The sequence below is a fragment of the Ylistrum balloti genome, unplaced genomic scaffold, assembly GCF_031769215.1.
Source record: "Ylistrum balloti isolate Yb309-2 unplaced genomic scaffold, AGI_CSIRO_Ybal_v1 Utg370282, whole genome shotgun sequence".
NCBI lineage: Eukaryota > Metazoa > Mollusca > Bivalvia > Pectinida > Pectinidae > Ylistrum > Ylistrum balloti.
Window position 1 is genome coordinate 478,695 of NW_026782216.1, and position 20,027 is coordinate 498,721.

General features: G+C 34.2%; 1 protein-coding gene across 1 annotated transcript in view; it reads left to right on the forward strand.

Annotated features, from left to right (window-relative positions):
• Positions 1 to 12,001, forward strand: part of LOC132552860 (BTB/POZ domain-containing protein 16-like) — a 53,426-nt gene extending 41,425 nt beyond the window's left edge. Inside the window, exons 17-20 of the mRNA XM_060217050.1 lie at positions 3,694 to 3,771; positions 6,142 to 6,240; positions 7,307 to 7,495; positions 11,933 to 12,001. Coding sequence (XP_060073033.1) covers positions 3,694 to 3,771; positions 6,142 to 6,240; positions 7,307 to 7,495; positions 11,933 to 12,001 — 435 coding nt within the window. The remainder of the gene's footprint in view (positions 1 to 3,693; positions 3,772 to 6,141; positions 6,241 to 7,306; positions 7,496 to 11,932) is intronic.
• The last annotated feature ends 8,026 nt before the right edge of the window (positions 12,002 to 20,027 follow it).

Below are 20,027 nucleotides of genomic sequence, written 5' to 3' on the forward strand. Positions count from 1 at the left end.
AAAACCGAAGGGAAAATTGCTGACAAGATTTTATTGAATAATTAACGCTTCATATAGATACATCTTCAACATGGTAACTGGCATGAGTGTAGCTATTGGCTTAAACAATGGGTTGTACAAAAAGTAGGCAAGTGAATTGCACCTTTCATTGGCTTTCAGTACAAAGATTGTAAAAAAGGCAAACAAGTCAATAGCACCTTTTAATTAAAGTAGAATGGATACACTGCATATCAAGCGATGAATTAAACTGCGTCATGCACCTATTTCGTCCTTTTACGTCTCCTTAGAGATCTGAACCATGCCACTTTTCATATTAGTATAAACATCACAAACTAGTGACCAGAATTTCGTCATGAAAAATAATTTTATTATACAGGCATTGATTCTAAAAGGTAAATACAGTACTTCTCTATTAATGTGCAGTAATCTTTAATCTCGATCCTAGTTATTACAAATGGGTTGAAACTGACCTACATTACAAATTCAGTAGTTCTCTTGAAGCCATATAATTTTAAGTTCATAGTTCATAATCTAATTTGATGGTATGATGCTATTGTTATTCCAACCTTCTTAAAGTGCCTTTTTATTGCGGTTGAAGTCTTCCTTATAGATAATGGGACGATGCAGTAAAATGAATTGCACTATCATTTAAATACTGCAATAGCATTCAGTGGCTTGCTGTGTAGCCGTGTTATGGTTTAAATATGGGTATTTGTTTGCTGACTTTCTTGTTCACCATAGATGAGTGACGAGGGAAGCAGCAAAACAACAAGACAATCTCCTTTATGGCACAGGAGATGTCATATAGAAATAGTTGGGTTAAAAAATGAAATAGGACGATATACGTGTAATGTAGTATTTTGTGCGGTTGATAAATTTTCTACTGTTTATCTTGACTGCAAATTATGCAAAGGAAATGCATTAAATGCACTGCTGAATACCATCTGAACTATCGTACAAGATAAGATCACAGTTGTCTTTGCAGTACCATTGCCAATGATGATCATTAGCTGTATATGTAGTCGCCGTTGAAACAGTGCACATTTACACATAATCTTTCAAAACACATAGCCTTATTCTCCTTATACTAATTCTCATATTTTTTCATGATTTTTTAAAATCCATTTTTTTGTTGTAGCATCATATCTATATTATCATTTCAGTATTTTCTTGTTACTGCAGTTAGCCTTAAATCAAATACAATCTGCTGAAAATAATTTCCCACTCCAAGGCCTGTCGAAAGCTCCCATATTTTCTTAGTAGGCGTTCTCCGTGTGAGTGGAGGTTGATACGAGTAACATCTACCAAATAAGAAGAAGGCATGATGTTATTAAGACAGATACACCCTTCAAGAACCATTAGTTTCTTCTTCACTTTGTTGTATGACAGTATCTTTTCCTTTTTGCATTAATTTTAGTCTATGTGACTACTTATATAGCAAACCGTACCGATATGTATTTGCAAAATAAGAACGATTTACCTTCAGCTGAAACAATGTTTTTTATTGGTGATTTTAAAAATTGAAATCGATTTAAAGTAGGTTTAAAGTGTGATCATCCTGCACGGAATTTGAACGTCGCTCACAATTACACTGAAGGAAACGTCTGTTATAATAGGTGCTGAAATTAACAGCTAACATCAGTGTAAATCCATCCCTCAAATTCTCACTTTCATTGACTTTACAAGGGAAGATGAAGATGTATGCATTTATTTCGTGATCACAACCAACACGTTAATATCTTTAAACATTGTTTTATGAACATCTGTATACGATGTGTAAAGCTCAGGAAACAGTTTTGCATATGCGTATAACAACAAAGAAAATGCAAACATGTCAATTGAATCCTAATCCAAACTCAAATTCGATAAACAATGGCAATATTGAACAAAAGAAAGATTTACTTGAAGACTCCACAAAAAAGTTACGAGGGAAAAAGTATAAGGAAAATATGACCAAGCATTCCGGAAGAGTAAATGTGGCTTTTGACATTTCGCTTCTGTTGGGAATGAAATAAATCCAGAAAAAAAATCTTTAAACGGTATTTTGGGACTGACCAGAAAAGGGCAGATAGGCGACAATTTTGACTTTAACATCAGATTGTTAACGCTATTAAGGGGAGTGTTCAAATTTCAATTTCATGTTATTAAAGGCCAAAACAGAAGAAAAAAAGAAGGAAAATATCAAAATTTTAAAGAACGAATAAAGATCAAACGATGGTTGGTGCCAAGATCCATGCTGGCATCTCTTGTTCTGTTCAACAATACATGTGCAGTCACAATGAGGAATGACATCAGGATTTACTCATACATTATATGTGAAAGTCACAGTCATGACTTCCATGAGAAAATTTAAGCAATCGAATACATTTATAGTATTTTGTACCCTTGGGGATTGAATTAAAATCACGTAATTCCCATTAACTCGATAATGAAATAATATGATGTAATTTTGTGTCTTCTGAATCAAGATGATATTCATAAACTGCTTTTGACCCTTTCTTTTGCATACGTGAACACTTTCGACGCTGATACACAATTTTTATTTAAACTCATGACTACTTCGAAAATTTACGTAAAAATCCGTACAATCCAGAATTTAACGTTCGTGTCGACTAATTTTGATTTCTTTTTTTTCAGACGCCTGATAGGTTTCAACAACTAAGGCCCCTAGTCTCAAAGACAAGTCCCAGAGGGACGAAACAGTAGTGTTACGCAGTTTGCTTAACTATTTGGCTATAATGTATCTAATTCTAAATTTTTATGAAAGATGCTTCTTGCTGGTTGTGTCTTATTTGGAACCCAAAGTTAATGAATGTATGAAAAGTAGTGTTCTATTTTCATATAAAAAAGAAAGTGATATTTTGTCACTTCAGTTCTTCTCTCACAACGTTCTAGGGGATGAGGGCTTGTATGGTGTTCTATAACTAATTAAGAGAACCAGCGAAATACCAGAGAGAAATTCATCGCCCTCAGAAAAGTCGCCGGTACTCGGCCAAATACTGTTTTCTTTTTACATCGTTGGTAACAAAAGGATCACAAATTACATACAAGAAAACCACAGTTGGAAATACAACAGACTTAATTGACATATCTTCCGCTCATTGTGAATGCGAAACAAGGGTGATATTTTCCCCAATGTAACTAAGTCAGTCCGCTAAAATCCCGGTCAAATAAGGCTGGTATCATGAGAAAACGCCGTTGTCATTTTTTAAATTCACTTACAGGTGATATTTTCCGATTACATATATACGTATACAAACTCGCATATCAAGCGTCCAGTCTCCGGAATAAAACTTCTTTTCGTGTAGTACCACATTGTAATCAAACCAGCAGTCATTGTTGTTAGTATTACCGAAATATGAACTTTTCGAATGACAAAATTAATTGGTCAGTAAATTAAAATTGACCAATCAAATAAGTCATTTGAAAAATAAAATTGACACTAAATGTACCTAAAGCACAAATATCTTTTAATAGTTTTTGATGGTGTCTTTTTGTTTTGAGAAATTCTCAAACATCTACCAGTCAGTAAAAGCAAAGCCCTAACCAACAGCGGCAGTGTTGTGAGACAGCATAGAGAAAATAAAAATGAAACGGGTTAATCAAATTTTCTTGTTTTCAACCAGGATCAAACTATTGAAAAATGATCATTCTGTCCTTTCCACTCATACAATAACTGTTTGATTTTTACAGCTCCAAGGTGGGGGAGACATGGCTGCTCTCCGACATTTCACCACGGGTGCCATCAGACAAGGATTTGTTGTAGATGATGTAAGTATGACCTTCTAGAACAGTTTTTGTTTCTCGTGCTGATACGTATGGTCAGAAAGAACAGTAAATATAAAATGTTTTCATTTATTCTTATTTAATCCTATTTACTCATACATGGAGAATGATAAATCAATACCAGACAGCATTTGTATTGAATAAAACACGAATCTGAACAGTTGGTTCATGCAATAAAGATGAATGACTTTAAACTATTGTTTACAATTAGTTGGCAAAATAAAACTCTATGCAATTCTGGTCTTGGATGATTTATATTCATACTCCTCGGGGAAAAAAAGCATGGCTGTCGTGTTAAAAGTACATAGAACCTAGTGGTTGATACATCCATCGCAAATATTGCAAACAATCTTAACACAGCGTATTAGAAAATTGCTTTTATGTAACAGATATATGTTTGCTTGAATAAATGTGTTCTGCTACAGTGAATACATAAGTTTTTGTTATCGGCTGTTATTGGCATAACACATTTGAACGGCATTTTATATCTGGTCGAAACGTAGCTGCAAATATTGTTAGCTTTACGATATGGAAAAGGGAATTTGTAACAAAAATTATAGTCTTTGAAATAAATGAAAGATTTTGAAATGCGGTGTACATTACAGAGTGTATGTGTTCATATCTAAAAGTTGAATTTCAAACGTTTAATGGCGAAGCTAATAGTCATATTGAAAACGGTACAGAAGTATCGAAATACATGCGTTATTGAAATTAGTCCTTATATGTACGTGATATTAAATTGTATCATCTGAAATATCTGTAATGATATTCCGGAAGTGTGTTTGGATACTTCACCTATATGTGTACTGTTATCTCGTGATGGTACTAAAGGTTTTTTTAATCTTCACGTTGGAAGTCATGATCAATTCTATGCAGAACCTTTAGTTTTCCTGTTGTATATTGGTTTGTCATAAGTAGAAAAATGTGATTCAAGATAAAGATGCCTAATGCATTGTAATGGCCTTTTGTTGTTCGAAACGTGTTTGTTATGAATTTGTACCACGCAGCTATACAGACGTGGCAGATACTTAAGATTAAACAAACTCCCAACTAGCTTTTAACAGCTAACGAAGATACTTGTATGCCTTTAATTGACCATTTCAGTCTCTTTAAGTAAAATACGAGCTAAAATGTTTGTTTCTTCGCACATGTAACGCTTAATTCACTCCTTCAGATTTTAAGCGCGGTCGTGCATGTATACATACAAGCGTCAAGGAGCTATGTACAAAGCTTTAATATCACCTGTTAAATTATCCAGAAAAACGGTTTCCATGTTCTCAATCATGCTACCACATATAGACGATGATGGATAAAATCTCACACAAGAAAAACATACTGGTAATAAACTGTGATAAATTATTTTAACAGTTGTTAACCGTCTAGGGAGAATTCTGTTACACGATTTTGTCATAATGTATCATTTTGTTGTATGCAATCGGCGACATTCGTCTTCTGAAGCTGACTAATGTATTCTTGTACATTTAATTACTAGTATTATCACCTAATACTATCATTATTCCTTAGAAGAGAGAAAAATACAATTATGTCTTTTGTGCACATCTTACAATATATTGGAGGTGGCAGGGACAACTCTGATACATTACTATGTTGAGAACCTCGAAAAGATTGTACACATGAACAGCCGTGAATTATGCTTTTTTTTCGATAATTAACACAAGAAATATGAAACACGACATGGCACTATGTAACGCCTTTCTACACATTGTAAGTCGCAAATACGATACGGAAGGAATCGTGGTATTGGATTATACAACCGCACAGTAGATAATTGAAACAGAACAGTGAATTGTAAGTCTCTATTTTAATGTGATGAGTAAGCATTCCCTTCACAAAGTCGTTCTGTTTAAAATGAAAAGGACGTGTTCATTCATCTTCAATTTCTGATTTCAACATATGAAAGCATAGTTACCTTGATTAGTTTAATGCTCCTTGTTTAATGTTGATGCGAAATTATTTTATCCAACTTCAACATAAAATATTGGTTTGCAATTGAAAACGAGCTGATAATAAAAAAAGAGTGTCCTACTTTTATCATTTCTCGATATGTATTCTAGGAATAATTACATTTGACTCAAATTAAATAATTGTTGTATATGGAACTTCAATTTGTTGAACATATTCATACTTTGTCCTCTTTAAATTTTATTATAATTTGCTGACACATGTATAACAATATTGATATAAACTAACTTGTTTTTCATTGGACCGTGTGAGATTTTTTTGACAAAATTTAGAAAATATATTGATATTCTCTTAGTTGATGTCACAGTGGTAATATAATGACAAGATGTTCTCACTGGCAATGCGGTATTCTATTATATTCTATTATTACAGGAGCCACACTACCATTCTGAAGTGTTTTCGCTTCATGGATTTCACTTCGAGCTGAAAGCTGTCAGAAACAACAAAGACCAGATTGCTGTTTTTATGCAGGTGCAGTTCTGTTACGTTCTTTGTTTGTCATTGATTTCTTTTTTATCGGGAACTTCAGTAGCATTATCCAATTTTTTCATATGATATAGATTGAGTTACACATTACAAGTACATTCAGAGTTGTCACTATCGATGTCCGCTGTTGATTTTCTATACTAAATCTTTATATATATTTGCTTCGAATATTACTCAGGTGTACAAGGTAGTCTAATGCAGTTAAGAGACAAAAAAATGTCGAATTTGAGCGGTGCTCGAAATTTACAGAATGAAAGTTAATTACACTTATTGTAATATAATACATCTGTTGAAATCAGGTTGAAGCACTAAGTCCTAAGATTCTATCAAATCTTCAATGAAAGACATTTTATGCGCAGTGCAGTGCGCATTTACCACAGTGTAGTTCTCACATGTTTCCAAAAAGAACCCGTTGTCATCCTTCCAAGACCATAGCTTTTAAATCACATTTCATTTGGTCCATTGGTAATCTAAAGTACATTCTTGATTTGCTAAATCAATTGCACTGGTTTATGTCTATTTTTTTCAAGAAAGATTTTATTACAGAAGAAGAACTTAAACTTATTTGACACATTGCATACTGCTCTTTAATGTCGCTAGGTTGTTTCTTTCATTGTCTTGTGTCCAGTGAAGACGTATGCTTGTAGAATGAACATGAAAAATCATTAACTTTTATTCAATATGTCACCTCTCATTGCATGTCTTTTTATGAATACTCAGTAGTGAAGCTGCCTCTGTAGGTTTGTACCCACTCTGATCACAAGCTGATTTTAGACCTGTCAGTGCTATACTTCTAAAGGATCCATCATGTTTTGTTCCTACCATGAAGAAATACAGAACGAGTTAACTTTTGAAAATGAAACCTTATGTAGCATTTGAAATCCTTTTTCTGAGAATCAACTACGTTCTCTGTCTGAACGTTTGCTTTCATTTGATTGGTTCACATCATAACTAAAATAGGAACATATATCAGGTAACACATTGGAGATTCCTTTGCCGAAACATTCAGAATTATTCTTGTGTTTTCAATTTGATCAACTTTATTTGCCAGCGCCTTCGGCCGGGTGATCCTATATTGAGTTTCCGACAATGTGAGCGACACACTTTCTCCATGCGTGCTGATCGGGAAGTGCGGTATTGTATTACAGTCCAGCAAATGGACAGCGGTGATCACAACTTGAAAACTACTGGAATAGTCACTCAGAAATTTGGTCTTGGCGAAAAGACCAGTAGAAGTGAAGTAAGTTAAAAAAATTTGTAAGACGCAAAACTAATTGTTAATAAGTAGATATTTTTAGAAGTTTTCAAACACGTGTCTGCATTTTAATCTTTCGGAAACTAAAAAGATATGGTAAATTTATGAAATGCGCTATTTTCCATGAGAATTGTTCCAATAGCGATACAAATTGCAACGCTTGTGAAGCAGATAGCCGAATTTCGTAACACTTTTGTCATGTGTTTTGTCATGATATTGGCTATCTACTTTGAAAAAGCCTGTAGCTCAGGTGATTTCTAGATACACAGGAAACAATACATATACTCAACAAAACAAGAAAGGTTAACATGTTTCCTTGGCGAATACCTGTAAATGAGTGAAAACAAAATGACGTTTGTGCAATATTAGAAAATGGTAATGTTTTACATTACAATATCCAAGGGGGTTACCAAAATCATTCAAGCGTGAAAGTCTGTATTAGCGAAAGAGCTGCACGAGGTTTTCTGCGACTAACTTGTATCTTCGCTTGAATTTCATAAACATTCAAACTGACAACTGTTCCGTAGATCCTTAGGACTTAGAAATCACCGAATCTTGCTATCTGTCACAAGTACAGAGAGAAAGGACTGTAGGCATGATCCAGATTGGGGAGTCTCGCCGTCGAGTTGCACGGCATTTTGGTTGCAGTGTTAAGACAATTTGCCAGTTGGTAAGTCGTTTAAACCAAACTGGGTCAACATCCAATCGTCCCCGAAGCGGCCGACCCCGTAAAACGACCGCCAGGGATGACCGTCGTATACGATTGATACACTTGCGCAATCGATTCGTAACCGCAGTAGAGACTACAATGTTCTGTTTTCAGATGAGTCCAGGTTTTGTCTGCAACACGGTGACGGTAGGCGCAGAGTGTGGAGCGTTTTGCGAACTGCTGCGTCGCAGAACGGGACCGCTTTGGCGGCGGAAGTGTAATGGTGTGGGGTGGTATTTGTGGGGGGATTCGTACCAGGCTTGTTATGTTAAATGGCAATTTAACCGGCATTCGATATCGGGACGAAATTTTAAGACCAGTGGTTCTGCCATTCTTAAGGCGCCACGGCGTTGGCGCCATTTTTCAACAGGATAACGCACTCGCGCACACCATTAGCGTCAGCAGAACTTTCTTGCAGCAGAATAACGTACAGGTGTTAGATTGGCCATCTAAATCACCTGATTTGTCACCGATTGAGCATGTCTGGGACGTTCTTGGGTGACGCGTGAGAGAACGTCAAAATCAGTCGTCAAACTTGCAGGAGCTGGCCCAAGCCTTGATCGCTCAAACGAACATCTCTCCTCGAATTATCCGCCGGTTTACGAGTTCCATGCGACGACGCTGTAATGCTGTTTACTTCGCAAACGGTGGCCATCACCGTTACTAATGGTGTTACCTTTGAAATTGACCTCAACGTCCTTTGCAGTCGAATAAAATCAACTGAACGCAAAGTTTTATAATGAACCATGACTGCAGTTTTATCAGAATTGATCAATTGCTTTATTCGTACATGATTTGTAAGGATTTATGAAGGGGTTAATTAATTAATTACAGAATAAAGTAGTGTTACCTTTCTTTTTTTGTTTAGTATATGATTATTGTGTTACTATCTGTTGCAAATATATGATTTAGTTAAACATGAGTAAATTGTAATTAGTTACCCATGGGCAATGTGGATAATGTGGACAATATTGCTTAGAATTTCCATTATGCTAAAGACTTTAATTGAAGTAAGCTGATTCAATTATCGGTGAAACACAACTTCTGTCGTATACTGCCATGTTGCAACACTTATGTAAAAACAACGCTTAATGTAATAGTCATTACATAAAGCGTTATCATTACAATAAGAGCTGCAACATTGCCATTCTGAAATACTGGATCATCTCTGTATTAATATTAATATTGTGTTGTTGAACATCTGCCTGACACTACCGTTGTCATAATTAATTTTCAACTGTAATAACAATAAAAATATTCGTTGTATGAAAGAATGATACACGCTGATGAGTCATCAGTTAATCAGGTCAAAGTAAGTAATGAGTGATAGTTTCATTGAAATTACTTTTAAATGTTATCGAAAGAAGTATTGAAAGACCTAAATATATAATAGAAGAGTATTTTTTTTGCATTTTAAATCATATATCGGATTAATGATTTTTTCAGCTTAAAAAGTGGTTATAGAATGTTGTATATATTTCATATTGAAATGATGGAATAATAGAGGGCTGGCATGACCCTGGTCAGACACATTCACCTTTACTGTTTCTAATTGTCCCTGATTTTGGACTTTGCACATTGTGAACAATGCCAGTTTTGTGAAAAAATGTCGCAGAAGGACAAAAAAAGTTGATGTAAAATCAGAGAAGCAATGTTTAGTTATTTCCTTTCTCGTCGCCAGATTTTATCGTTTTTGCAATGTGTCAAATTTTATGACAGCATCTAGATTCCTTGTGTTCACAGAACCACATGTCTTGACGTGACACTAAGATAAGGCTGTTCATTTTTAACTACCATCGACATATTCATTTGATGATCAGATGAAAAAATAACATCTTGTCTTGGCAAGTTTAGTCACATCGTAAATGTAAGTGTAGCAATATTGAACCCGTCATCGTGTAAGTAGATAAATAATGACGGCGAGGTATGAAGGCAAACGTGATTACAATAAAGATAGCACAACGGCAAATACGACCTGAAAGAAAAGAGAAGAATTCTGTCAAGTTATGGAAGAACAAGAATTTTGTGTTTGAGATTTAACTGCGTATTTTCTCGGCTCCATTGACGCCTTTGTGAGACATCTTTTTCTTTTTCGATATAGACAGGACAGTAGATATATGAATGGTTGAACGTAACAAAAATCTAGGCATTGCAAAATACCATGTATCTATTTAAACGGACACATCATCGTAATGATGGATAGTATCTTACCAAAATATCATATATCTTGACGGGTGTTCGAGACATTACCTAAAAATTCAACATAACTGGATTCTGTGTGATCCTCATAATACGAAATAGTCGATCAAAGTTGCTGTTATCCAAGATTGCTATTGTAAGGAGCGTAGGTTGATGTGCATACTTGGCAAACAGAAACGTGGACTGTCTATACAACAATTGTAAAGTCCCCTTAAGAAGCACTTAGGAATTCGAGGAAAAGAATGTGGTTACCTACTGTATGAGTTCCATGTTTCAAACCTTTCCAGCACATTCTGCTTCTTGGCCTTTCAGTAAATAGCACTATCAAACGAATTTATTTTTACCTTTGATGAATGAGTTTTCTTGAAGCAAACTAAACCTTAGACGTTCAAATATAGAATTATTTTATGCTGTTTTTAAATACTAGATACAAAAACTACATTCATTAGACTCATCCTCTCTGTAGTACCAAAAAGTTTCAAATTAGCAAGTATTTAACTGCATTATATGACATAACAAAACGGATTTCTTGTAAAGAGCGATGGTTTCAATATAGAATGCTATTTGCTAATTAAGTAGCGAAGACGTCTGTCTCTGCTTAATATTTTGCCAGTCTGTGTCTAATTACTTTTTTCCGCTTAAAATTGAATCTGCAGTATTAATCAAATTGTACTTGCATAGGTCGGTGACAGTAACACATCTTGTCATGATTTTAAATTTACAGATACGTGAACAATTTGACGAAGCAAGTTTGGCTTCTTTGAATCCATATGTCAACGATGACGTATTATATACTGAGTACAGTATCTGTTTTCAAAAATATGTTTGCTTGATAAAACCCCGAGATTGCTTATATACTCAACACATTTCCAGACGCTAAATGAAATTGTGCTTTCCAATTTGTAATGGAAGTCCCTGCATCTTAACATGTAAAACCGTACTCTCTGATTTTCTATCAGGTTCACATATACATCGTAATGAGATCTAGCTTAATGATAGCCAGACATATGCAGACCAGACATATATATTTACCAGACTTGTTTAGATTAATCTCCATCATTAAGGCACAACAGATTCTTCCTGTTCAATAATGCTATGGAGATCAACATGTACGTAACAAACGGAACATTCAAGCTTGTCGTGATATATCTTTTTGCCTTTTCATGAGAAAGTAAACTATCAATTTGTCATGTGACACTGGCAATTTCACAATGTTTTAGTGTTGGTGACTTTGTTAGTTTAATATCTAACAATAGATAAATCCTTACACCTTCACAATAATCTTGATTGATTCAAAACAAATTCATGAACTTCATACTGTGGCAAAAATCAATGATAGCAGGGAAAAAACAACTTGCGTCGTTTTTACAACAGGTTAAAATGGAAATGGGATTTTTATGATAAAGCTTGCATATCTTGATCTTCCTAACCAATTAAAAATTGCATCGAATCTGTTGAGAATAGGTTTAACTTCGATCTACCACTGTACTTATATGCTTTCTCGTTTCTTCCAGGTAATTAAACTTGAAAAATTGGACAAACCTGCTTACGTCGTGTTTTCTATCTTCTTTCCTGCTTCGTAACCGTAGAAACGGGAGGTCGCGACCATTTCTACAACATGAGTAGAATCTCAATGAAGCCGTTATTGACGTAGTTTCCTCTCAGGTTTGTGTCATTTGGAGACTTGAAAGATAAATGATGTCCAAATTAGTGAAGCTCTTGTTAGGCTTCTTACTGTTGTTGCATCATGTTCCCAGCAGACGGAGTTTTACAATTGTGAAAACATGTCATCAATATTATTTGTTTGGTGGTGATGTGTTGTCTGTAGTAGGATTTATTGAAATTATGAATTTGAAGTAAATCCCTGATATCGATTTTACAATGTCTACAAATGCAAGAAATATTAAAGCATCTCTGTATATGACGGCGGTCTATAAAATATTTAATTTAGCATCACCGACCCTTCTTTTTAACAATGTAATATGATATAGTAAAATATATGTGTTAATGATGTATTGAATTAAGTTTGATCGATGAAACATAGTTGGAGTATATATACATATATATGTGTGTGTATAGATAAATTGTTCAGGATATTTTACTGTCGCTTTGTAGGGTATTTTATCTGTCATAAACACGCTACAGCTACTGCATGTGCTATTTGCGCAAGTGATGATAAAACATCCAAGCAACAATTGTCTGTGGCGCCTAATTGTCGAATGTTATGTTCTCACCAAATGTATTTTTGTGAAACATATGGAAACAGCTGTTTTCAAGAAGCATTCACTGTCCTCTATTGACAACATGATCTTTTGACATTACATATCAGTTTAGTATTGTAACATAATAAGCTTTAATACTGTTTTTACTGGTTAATGGTTGTACATTTTATTGAATATAATTCAAGTGATATTTAAGTATTATTGTTTTTGGTCTTATTCGTGAAAGTGGTATTCCGTTCATCCTTGTCAAAATCAGGGTATTGATTTTTCATGCTGCCTTATATGCTGCTGACAAATACGGAGCAGTTCCTTGAAAATTTCTGAATCTGGAAACTTTCAGATACATGTCTGTGATATCATGCAGGTCTTGCCTAATACTCAAATGTTATAAAAGATATTTTCAATTAAGATTGAAACAGTCTCTAAATCTTAGAAAAAATGAAGGGATGGATAAATCTATAGAAGTAAACGCAGTATTTAAGTGAAAAAAAATCTTCATTTATCTTTGTAGTGAATATCGCGGAAATAATATGTTGTATCACAAATTGTAAATACCAGAGTTTTTATTTCTGTTTATGATATAGGCTGTAACGAATTATGGGAGAAACCCGCACACATATTTGTATAAGAACGTTCCAAGCACATGCTGCGATAAGACAACATTTTTGTTAAGTTTATCGGAAATATGTTTACGATGCGCAAGTGTTTGTTTTTTTTTCACGTGCAGGAGAAATAAAATGGATTATCATTACGCCATATTTGCAACGGTCAAGGGCAGCATATTGAAGACCAGACTGATTTAAAAACAGAAAGAATTTTCCATAACCGGCAGATCATCGCACTGTAAAGTGGTGTATGTCTAACAGTATCAACCGCCGATTATATGCATGGCCAACTCAAAAATGAATATATTTTTTTTTCTGTGAAAACATTACCTATTGTGAATAAAAGATATTGTCCAAACGTAACGCCAATATATTTGAAAGTAATACGTAAATAAATGACAGACACGCAACGCAGCGTTAACATGTCTGAATTCTCTTGACATTTATCGCTGATCTTATTTCGTAGACAACATCCTAAAGCTACCATTCTTCGACATATTGAAATTGGATTTCTCATGCGTTGTAACTGCTACTTCTCTCAATAAGTGACAGCTTTATTGAAAACCAAAATACCTGTCTCGCTGTCAGCAGCAAATGGGGATGTATTAGCATTCGTTTCACTGACGAGCTGTACAGCGAACCATTTCTTTCCCACAACTGGATTATCTGTTTTTTCCGTTGAGTATATGAGACGAAAGGTCTTCATTATAGCGATGGTCTAATCTAAGATTTGAAAGCACAGTCATCTTTACTAATCAATTTCATTGTATTGTCACAAATACGAGTATGTCAATTTCATTATCAAACAGATAATATTACACTGGTGCAGTGGGGATATGTTCTTAAAAAAAAAAAAAAATCCTACGATTGTTGACTGAAGCGTTTTGAAGCGAGACTTTAGTGCCTTACCATTGACAAGGCTCTAACCTCAGATGTATAATTACTGACATCTGTCAGCTCGGATCAACAGAAGGTCAGACGGTTACAGCTTACGGCATAACATGCTTCACATTAATGTAAACGACAAATAATGTATTATTTCAATTCAATTACTGATGACAACTATCGAAATACAACGATTACTTTGCAAGCGCTTGGACAAATCTAATTTAATCAAGCCCTGAGGTGAAACGAACATAATGGTTAAGATATTAATTTTTTCCCCCAGATAATTTGTTATAAAATAGGACAGAAATGATATTTTATGTTTACTGTATTATGAAACATCTTTTTATATGTGGTAGTTAGTTACTAATGATGTCAGCATTGTAAAAATAAAAGACAATCCGTCAGTCAGCGAACTGTTTTTATCATTAAAGATATTGCAGACATTTTTATCGCAGACTAAAATAGAATTTTTATGTTTTATGTTTCCCAACATTTCACGATACATGTTTGTGGTAGCTAGTCCTGAATTACTTTCTCGACTGATCTGTTTAAATGCCTGATGATATTTGCCTCGGTATTTGACACAGCTGCGTTTTTGCATTTCACTATAACAAATCAACATGTCACCGTTTAGATCTCTTATTTTGTTCTAAGTGAATTGCTTAAATATTATTTCTTCGTGATATAACGAAAAACAGATATTCTGTACTGTAACACTTTATTACCAAATAGTTCTCCTACCTTGTCATAGGGGGACAGACTGTATTCATTTCTTAAATATGTTTTACTTACTTATTGGGTGCGAAACGTACCACATTATTAATGAACATATGACAGTTTCTATAAGTATCATTTCTTCTACGCTGCTTTTATACAAAAATCTAAGATTGTAATTCCTAAAGTTTTCGTGAAGTGCTTTGCTGAATATTGTTTAGATATTTCATCTTTATACTACTTTAAGCCGCGACATTTACTAATCTTCGTTTATTACGATATAATTTGTTTTACTTTCAGTTAAACCAAAATGTCCTAAATAGTAATTACCACAGTGTAATATCAAAAGAAGATAAATTCATATGAAAGTTTTGTTTCTTTCGGACGAGGCAAGCAATGTTATTGTATGTTGGAGTAACTCTTGTCATAATATTTATAGTGTATTCATATAGTCACTGTACTAATAAAATAATAATATTTATTACTATTTTGATTGTCACGAATTTACACGTCCAAGAATGAAGAGTCAACATGTGTAATGACATATCGAGTATATCGAGGTCATCCTTCATCCGTCAACAAAATCGTGTAAACGTAGAATTATCTTTTTGATAAAAAATACAAATAAGGAGCAAACTAAAATACACAGTAGTTTCAATATAGTATAAAACAATCCATTTGAAAGGTGGATTTTTTTAGTGGTATCTGTGATATATATGCTGAATTACTGTTAAATATTCATGTACAAATATACTGTGAACATATTGATTCTTTATTGTTTATAATTTTCTTAATACGTTATGTAGATAATTTAGAATGTATTGTTCCTTTGAACTTTATTTATTTGTTATTAATTTTAAGAAATTTGCATTAGTTCTCACGTTAAACTTTTAATTTGATTTTCATATCATTTAAACCTAAAAGAATTAAATTTTTTCTGGTCCTGGTCGAGATGAAGGAGTGGAAGCGAGACTGATATGCGTTTAAATTTAGATTTGGTGATGCAATAATTATACGTACTTATAATTTGTTGTAGAAAATGAAACCTGTGAAGAGAACATAACTTAACGGTAGTATTGAGTATTCCACTTAACTAATATTACTAAAAGTAAAGTATTATTTATATTTTAATACGAGTATTAATTAAGGTGAAGGTCACGATTGATGGAGATAGGATCAAGTTTTATAGAAGCCATTACACACAAATATGGTTATTTACACAATATTTTGTGTTAAGATTTTTTCATCCTGGAAATGTAGTTTCCAAAAAAAACATATTTCATTGTCTAAACCATTTTTTTTTCTTGAAATCTTAATTTATACCTAGATATGATTTTGCTCAAGTATTCGATTTTATTATCTCCCTTGTTTGTTGTTGGACCTGTATCCGAATCCTGCGTGAGGCAATCTAACATAAGCTAAATAAAAGCTTTTAAAAACTGTATCGGTGTTTTTGTGCTTATAAGAGCTTCTCATAAGACCTCTTGTCATTCCCGCAATAATAAGAGGAACACATTCGATGATGCACTGGTTCGCCCGGTTAGCAACACCAAGTGGATGATTGATAGTCGCTGAAGGTTGTGGGCACAGTTAAACTGTCCGATTACTTATTAAACAGATCTTTTTGAAAGCGGACTCCTTTACGATATATAACTTCCCGACAGTACACTGTGAATCATTTGATCTTTTCGAAAAAAAAAATTACATCATTTTGGGAACGAATAAAATTATCAGGAAAGCAACAATTTATGATCCAAGTATAAGAAATTCGCTTTATTGTCATTTATAAGAGAAACATTCTTATTAGTAAATACCTCATCACATGAAAACGTTGTTACTGTCTATTCTATTTCACTTTTATCACACTTTTAGCCGCGATCCTCCAACGACTCGCCATTTTATGAAAGTTGAGTTTACAAAAAGGGAGTGGATGCTATCAACATCAGCAATATTTTATATCAGAATCTGTTCAAGCTAACATTTCACCATACATTTAAAGCAGAAAAGTCTCTGTGATTTTATACAGTTACTCCAGGATGTTTGCATTCAAACTTTTCAATCACAAACAAACGCTGCAATAACTAAGTGTAGATTTACTCCGTCTGCTCGTTCTTGTTCTACCTGTATTTATATCTATCTAGTGCATCTTACTAGTAATTTAAAAATTATCCAAGATATTGAACTGGGACAGCTTTTCGTGAAGGTTCCTCATTATCTTGAAATCCCGTCCGTTAATGTAAATATGAATTTCAATATATTTATGCATTCCGTTGAAGTCTATGCCAAAAATGGGTGAAACGAGCAAATGCTGAATTTGATTCTCTTTCTGAGTAGATTAATTAGTCCCCAGCCGGTGAAACCGGAGGAGACGAAAGTGTTTGTCTCCATCTGGTGTACGTCCGTCTGTCCAGATGTTGGTTTCCAGGCGATAACTTCAGAAAAGATGGAAGGATTTCGATGAAATTTTACTCAATGTAAGGTTATGAGGTGATACAGAGAGGGTTGAGTCGAAATGTCAACTACAAAAGTCACCATTACTAAGAATTGATAATTTGTCGTCATTTCGTTGCTTACTCGTCTAGCTGTTCCAACAAAACTTTATCAAAACTACTTACTACCATTCTTACTGCTGTATCTGTCTCTCCCTGTATCCCTCCTCCCCTGGGTTTTCACGTCGCAGTCGATTCAACATTTATGGTTCTGTTCACATTGTCACGATTTTCGTGCAAGAAGTCGTCAACTGAAGGACAAACTTGTAACATAGGATTTCAAAAAATGTAGGTTGATGAAGTTTTACGGTCGTCATAGTGATCTAATTGAGAAATATTATATTTCTTTGTGTGATATGAAACTGGACGTGGTTGATGCTCTTAAGCTTGTCTTTTGGTTCCCCGTTGTTTTATACCCCGTTTTCAATTCGGGAACCTGACATTGCTAACTTGGAGAGACCAAAGTTTACGTGGCAGGTGTCGTCGATAAAGTATTTTTTGGATTAAAGTTTATAACATCTAATTACATATTTATTAATTAATGATTAATACAGTTTCTTTAAATATGATAGCAGTGAAGAAATACCGACTCGTGATTTAGATCCTAATTCGAAATCGATAAAACAGTCGAAATCTAAACAAAACAAGATTTACTGTGAGGCCCTTTAAAAGTCGATGGATTGTAAAAGCGTATGTTTCGGTAGGATATGCATCTTTTGCTTCACCGATGACTTCTACAAATTTTGACCAATTCAAGTAAGTAATTCGTCCTTCAAACAAGGGAACATTGGGCACATATGAGTTTATCTCGCATCACGAATTTTTCAATTTTGATCATGCAGCCAACAAAAAAACTCCAGTCGTTTCTATCAATCAAATATTTGGGCATACGTCTGACTGTGACCTATGAAATCCATAGGTTGAGAAGAGTGGATGTTTACCAAGTAAAAATAGACGGTTCATAATAGGGATAACACGTTCGTTTGATATACTTCGTGAGAAGCTGTTGATTGTATTGTCAGTAAAGATCAAGGTAAGCTTCGGGCGTAGAAGTCAGTAGAGTCTTTGGTGTACCATTCCCTGAGATTATAAAGATATTTTTATTGAGAGAAAAGACGGCTTCGTCAAAAATCCTCTGACAATGGTCATCTGACCGTATGATAAGAAATAAATTGTATGGTTGGAGAGGACGATGGAATTGGCCTATAATGTACTGTTTGATGTTTAAAACTACGATATTTCGTAACTAAATTATCACTGACACTGATATTAAACAGTAAACGCTCGAAGTGCAATAGGGGTTGTACTATGAAATTATTAATATTTGTGGTTGTAGAGACATTATTTCTTTCTTGCGAAATTATACTCGGTATTTTTATAAGAATTTCAATTTCCGCGGGCTAGTTCCTACTATGGCAACTGCGAAATATTAGATTAACAAAATAAAATAAATTTACAACAGGTAACATCGATATACACACCACCATTTAAAATCTGTTCGAACAGCTTCAATTGTTGATGCTATCAAGAATTAATGCCCCACAACATACTTGAACTACTAATACTTCAGTGTAGTTCGACTTTTAGTCATCATCAACAACACCGGCTATAATCATGACATAAGCGCCACTGAAAAACATTTAATTGTAAGGTATATGATATCCGTAATTATCTCCTGTATAATGCCTTTAATCACGTGATAGTAACAGAGTATGATACTGACGGAACAATTATCCAGACTAGCTCAAGGTGTATGAAGATTGATATCAACTCTCGTCCAACACGTTTGGACGTCCATATCGTGATCATAACAATAGTTTCTCACTCAGATAAATTGAAGCATTCAAGATACCTCTATTTGCAGTTTTACATCGTGTATTGTATTGACCAATCATGTTTTTCCTCCGTCGCCTAAGGATGACACAGCCGCGGTACAATGCAGTTAAATTTAGGTATTGGTTGTTTTGCTGAAAGAATCAGATAGTAGGTATAAAGAATAATTCAACAAATAAATATCGAGATATTAACAGAATCAGAATTCAAACACAAAATCAACGGAATTAGGGCACACTATGAAGAAAAGAAATACATATACGGTTACTCCTGAAAACGTACAAGGAGAATATGACTAGATGTTCCTGACGCAATTATTGCTACAAAACTGAAATTGGCGCAATCATATTTTAGCGCTGTATCGTAAGTTCGAAACGCACTAAAATAAGATTACCGCTAAATAATTACGTTTACAGTAATAAAGGTTTCAGATAATGAGAAAATAATCACTTATTTACGGAGTAATTATTAACCCGTATATTACCAAGGGTCACTAACAAAGGACATGTCATAAAAACTCTTTTCGATTCTTTTGGCTTGTTTCATCATCGACTGTCGAATATTAGACCCCGAACTAATGAACCTTTGCATTATCAATCCCGTCGAGAACTGACAATGATATATGAGCTTTAGATCTCGTCACACACCCACACAGTGCTGGCTTAGATTCTGCCATGGATTAAATGCGCCGTTATATATCATTATTTTGTATTTCATCGCTATGTGTAAATATTGAAGGTATTTTTTTATCATATATAAATAAAAAGTGGTTGGGAGATGTTGAATCAATACCAAAATATGATATTGCTCTCCTTTATGTAAGCAAAATTATATGTACGAACGGTTAACTTTTTTAAT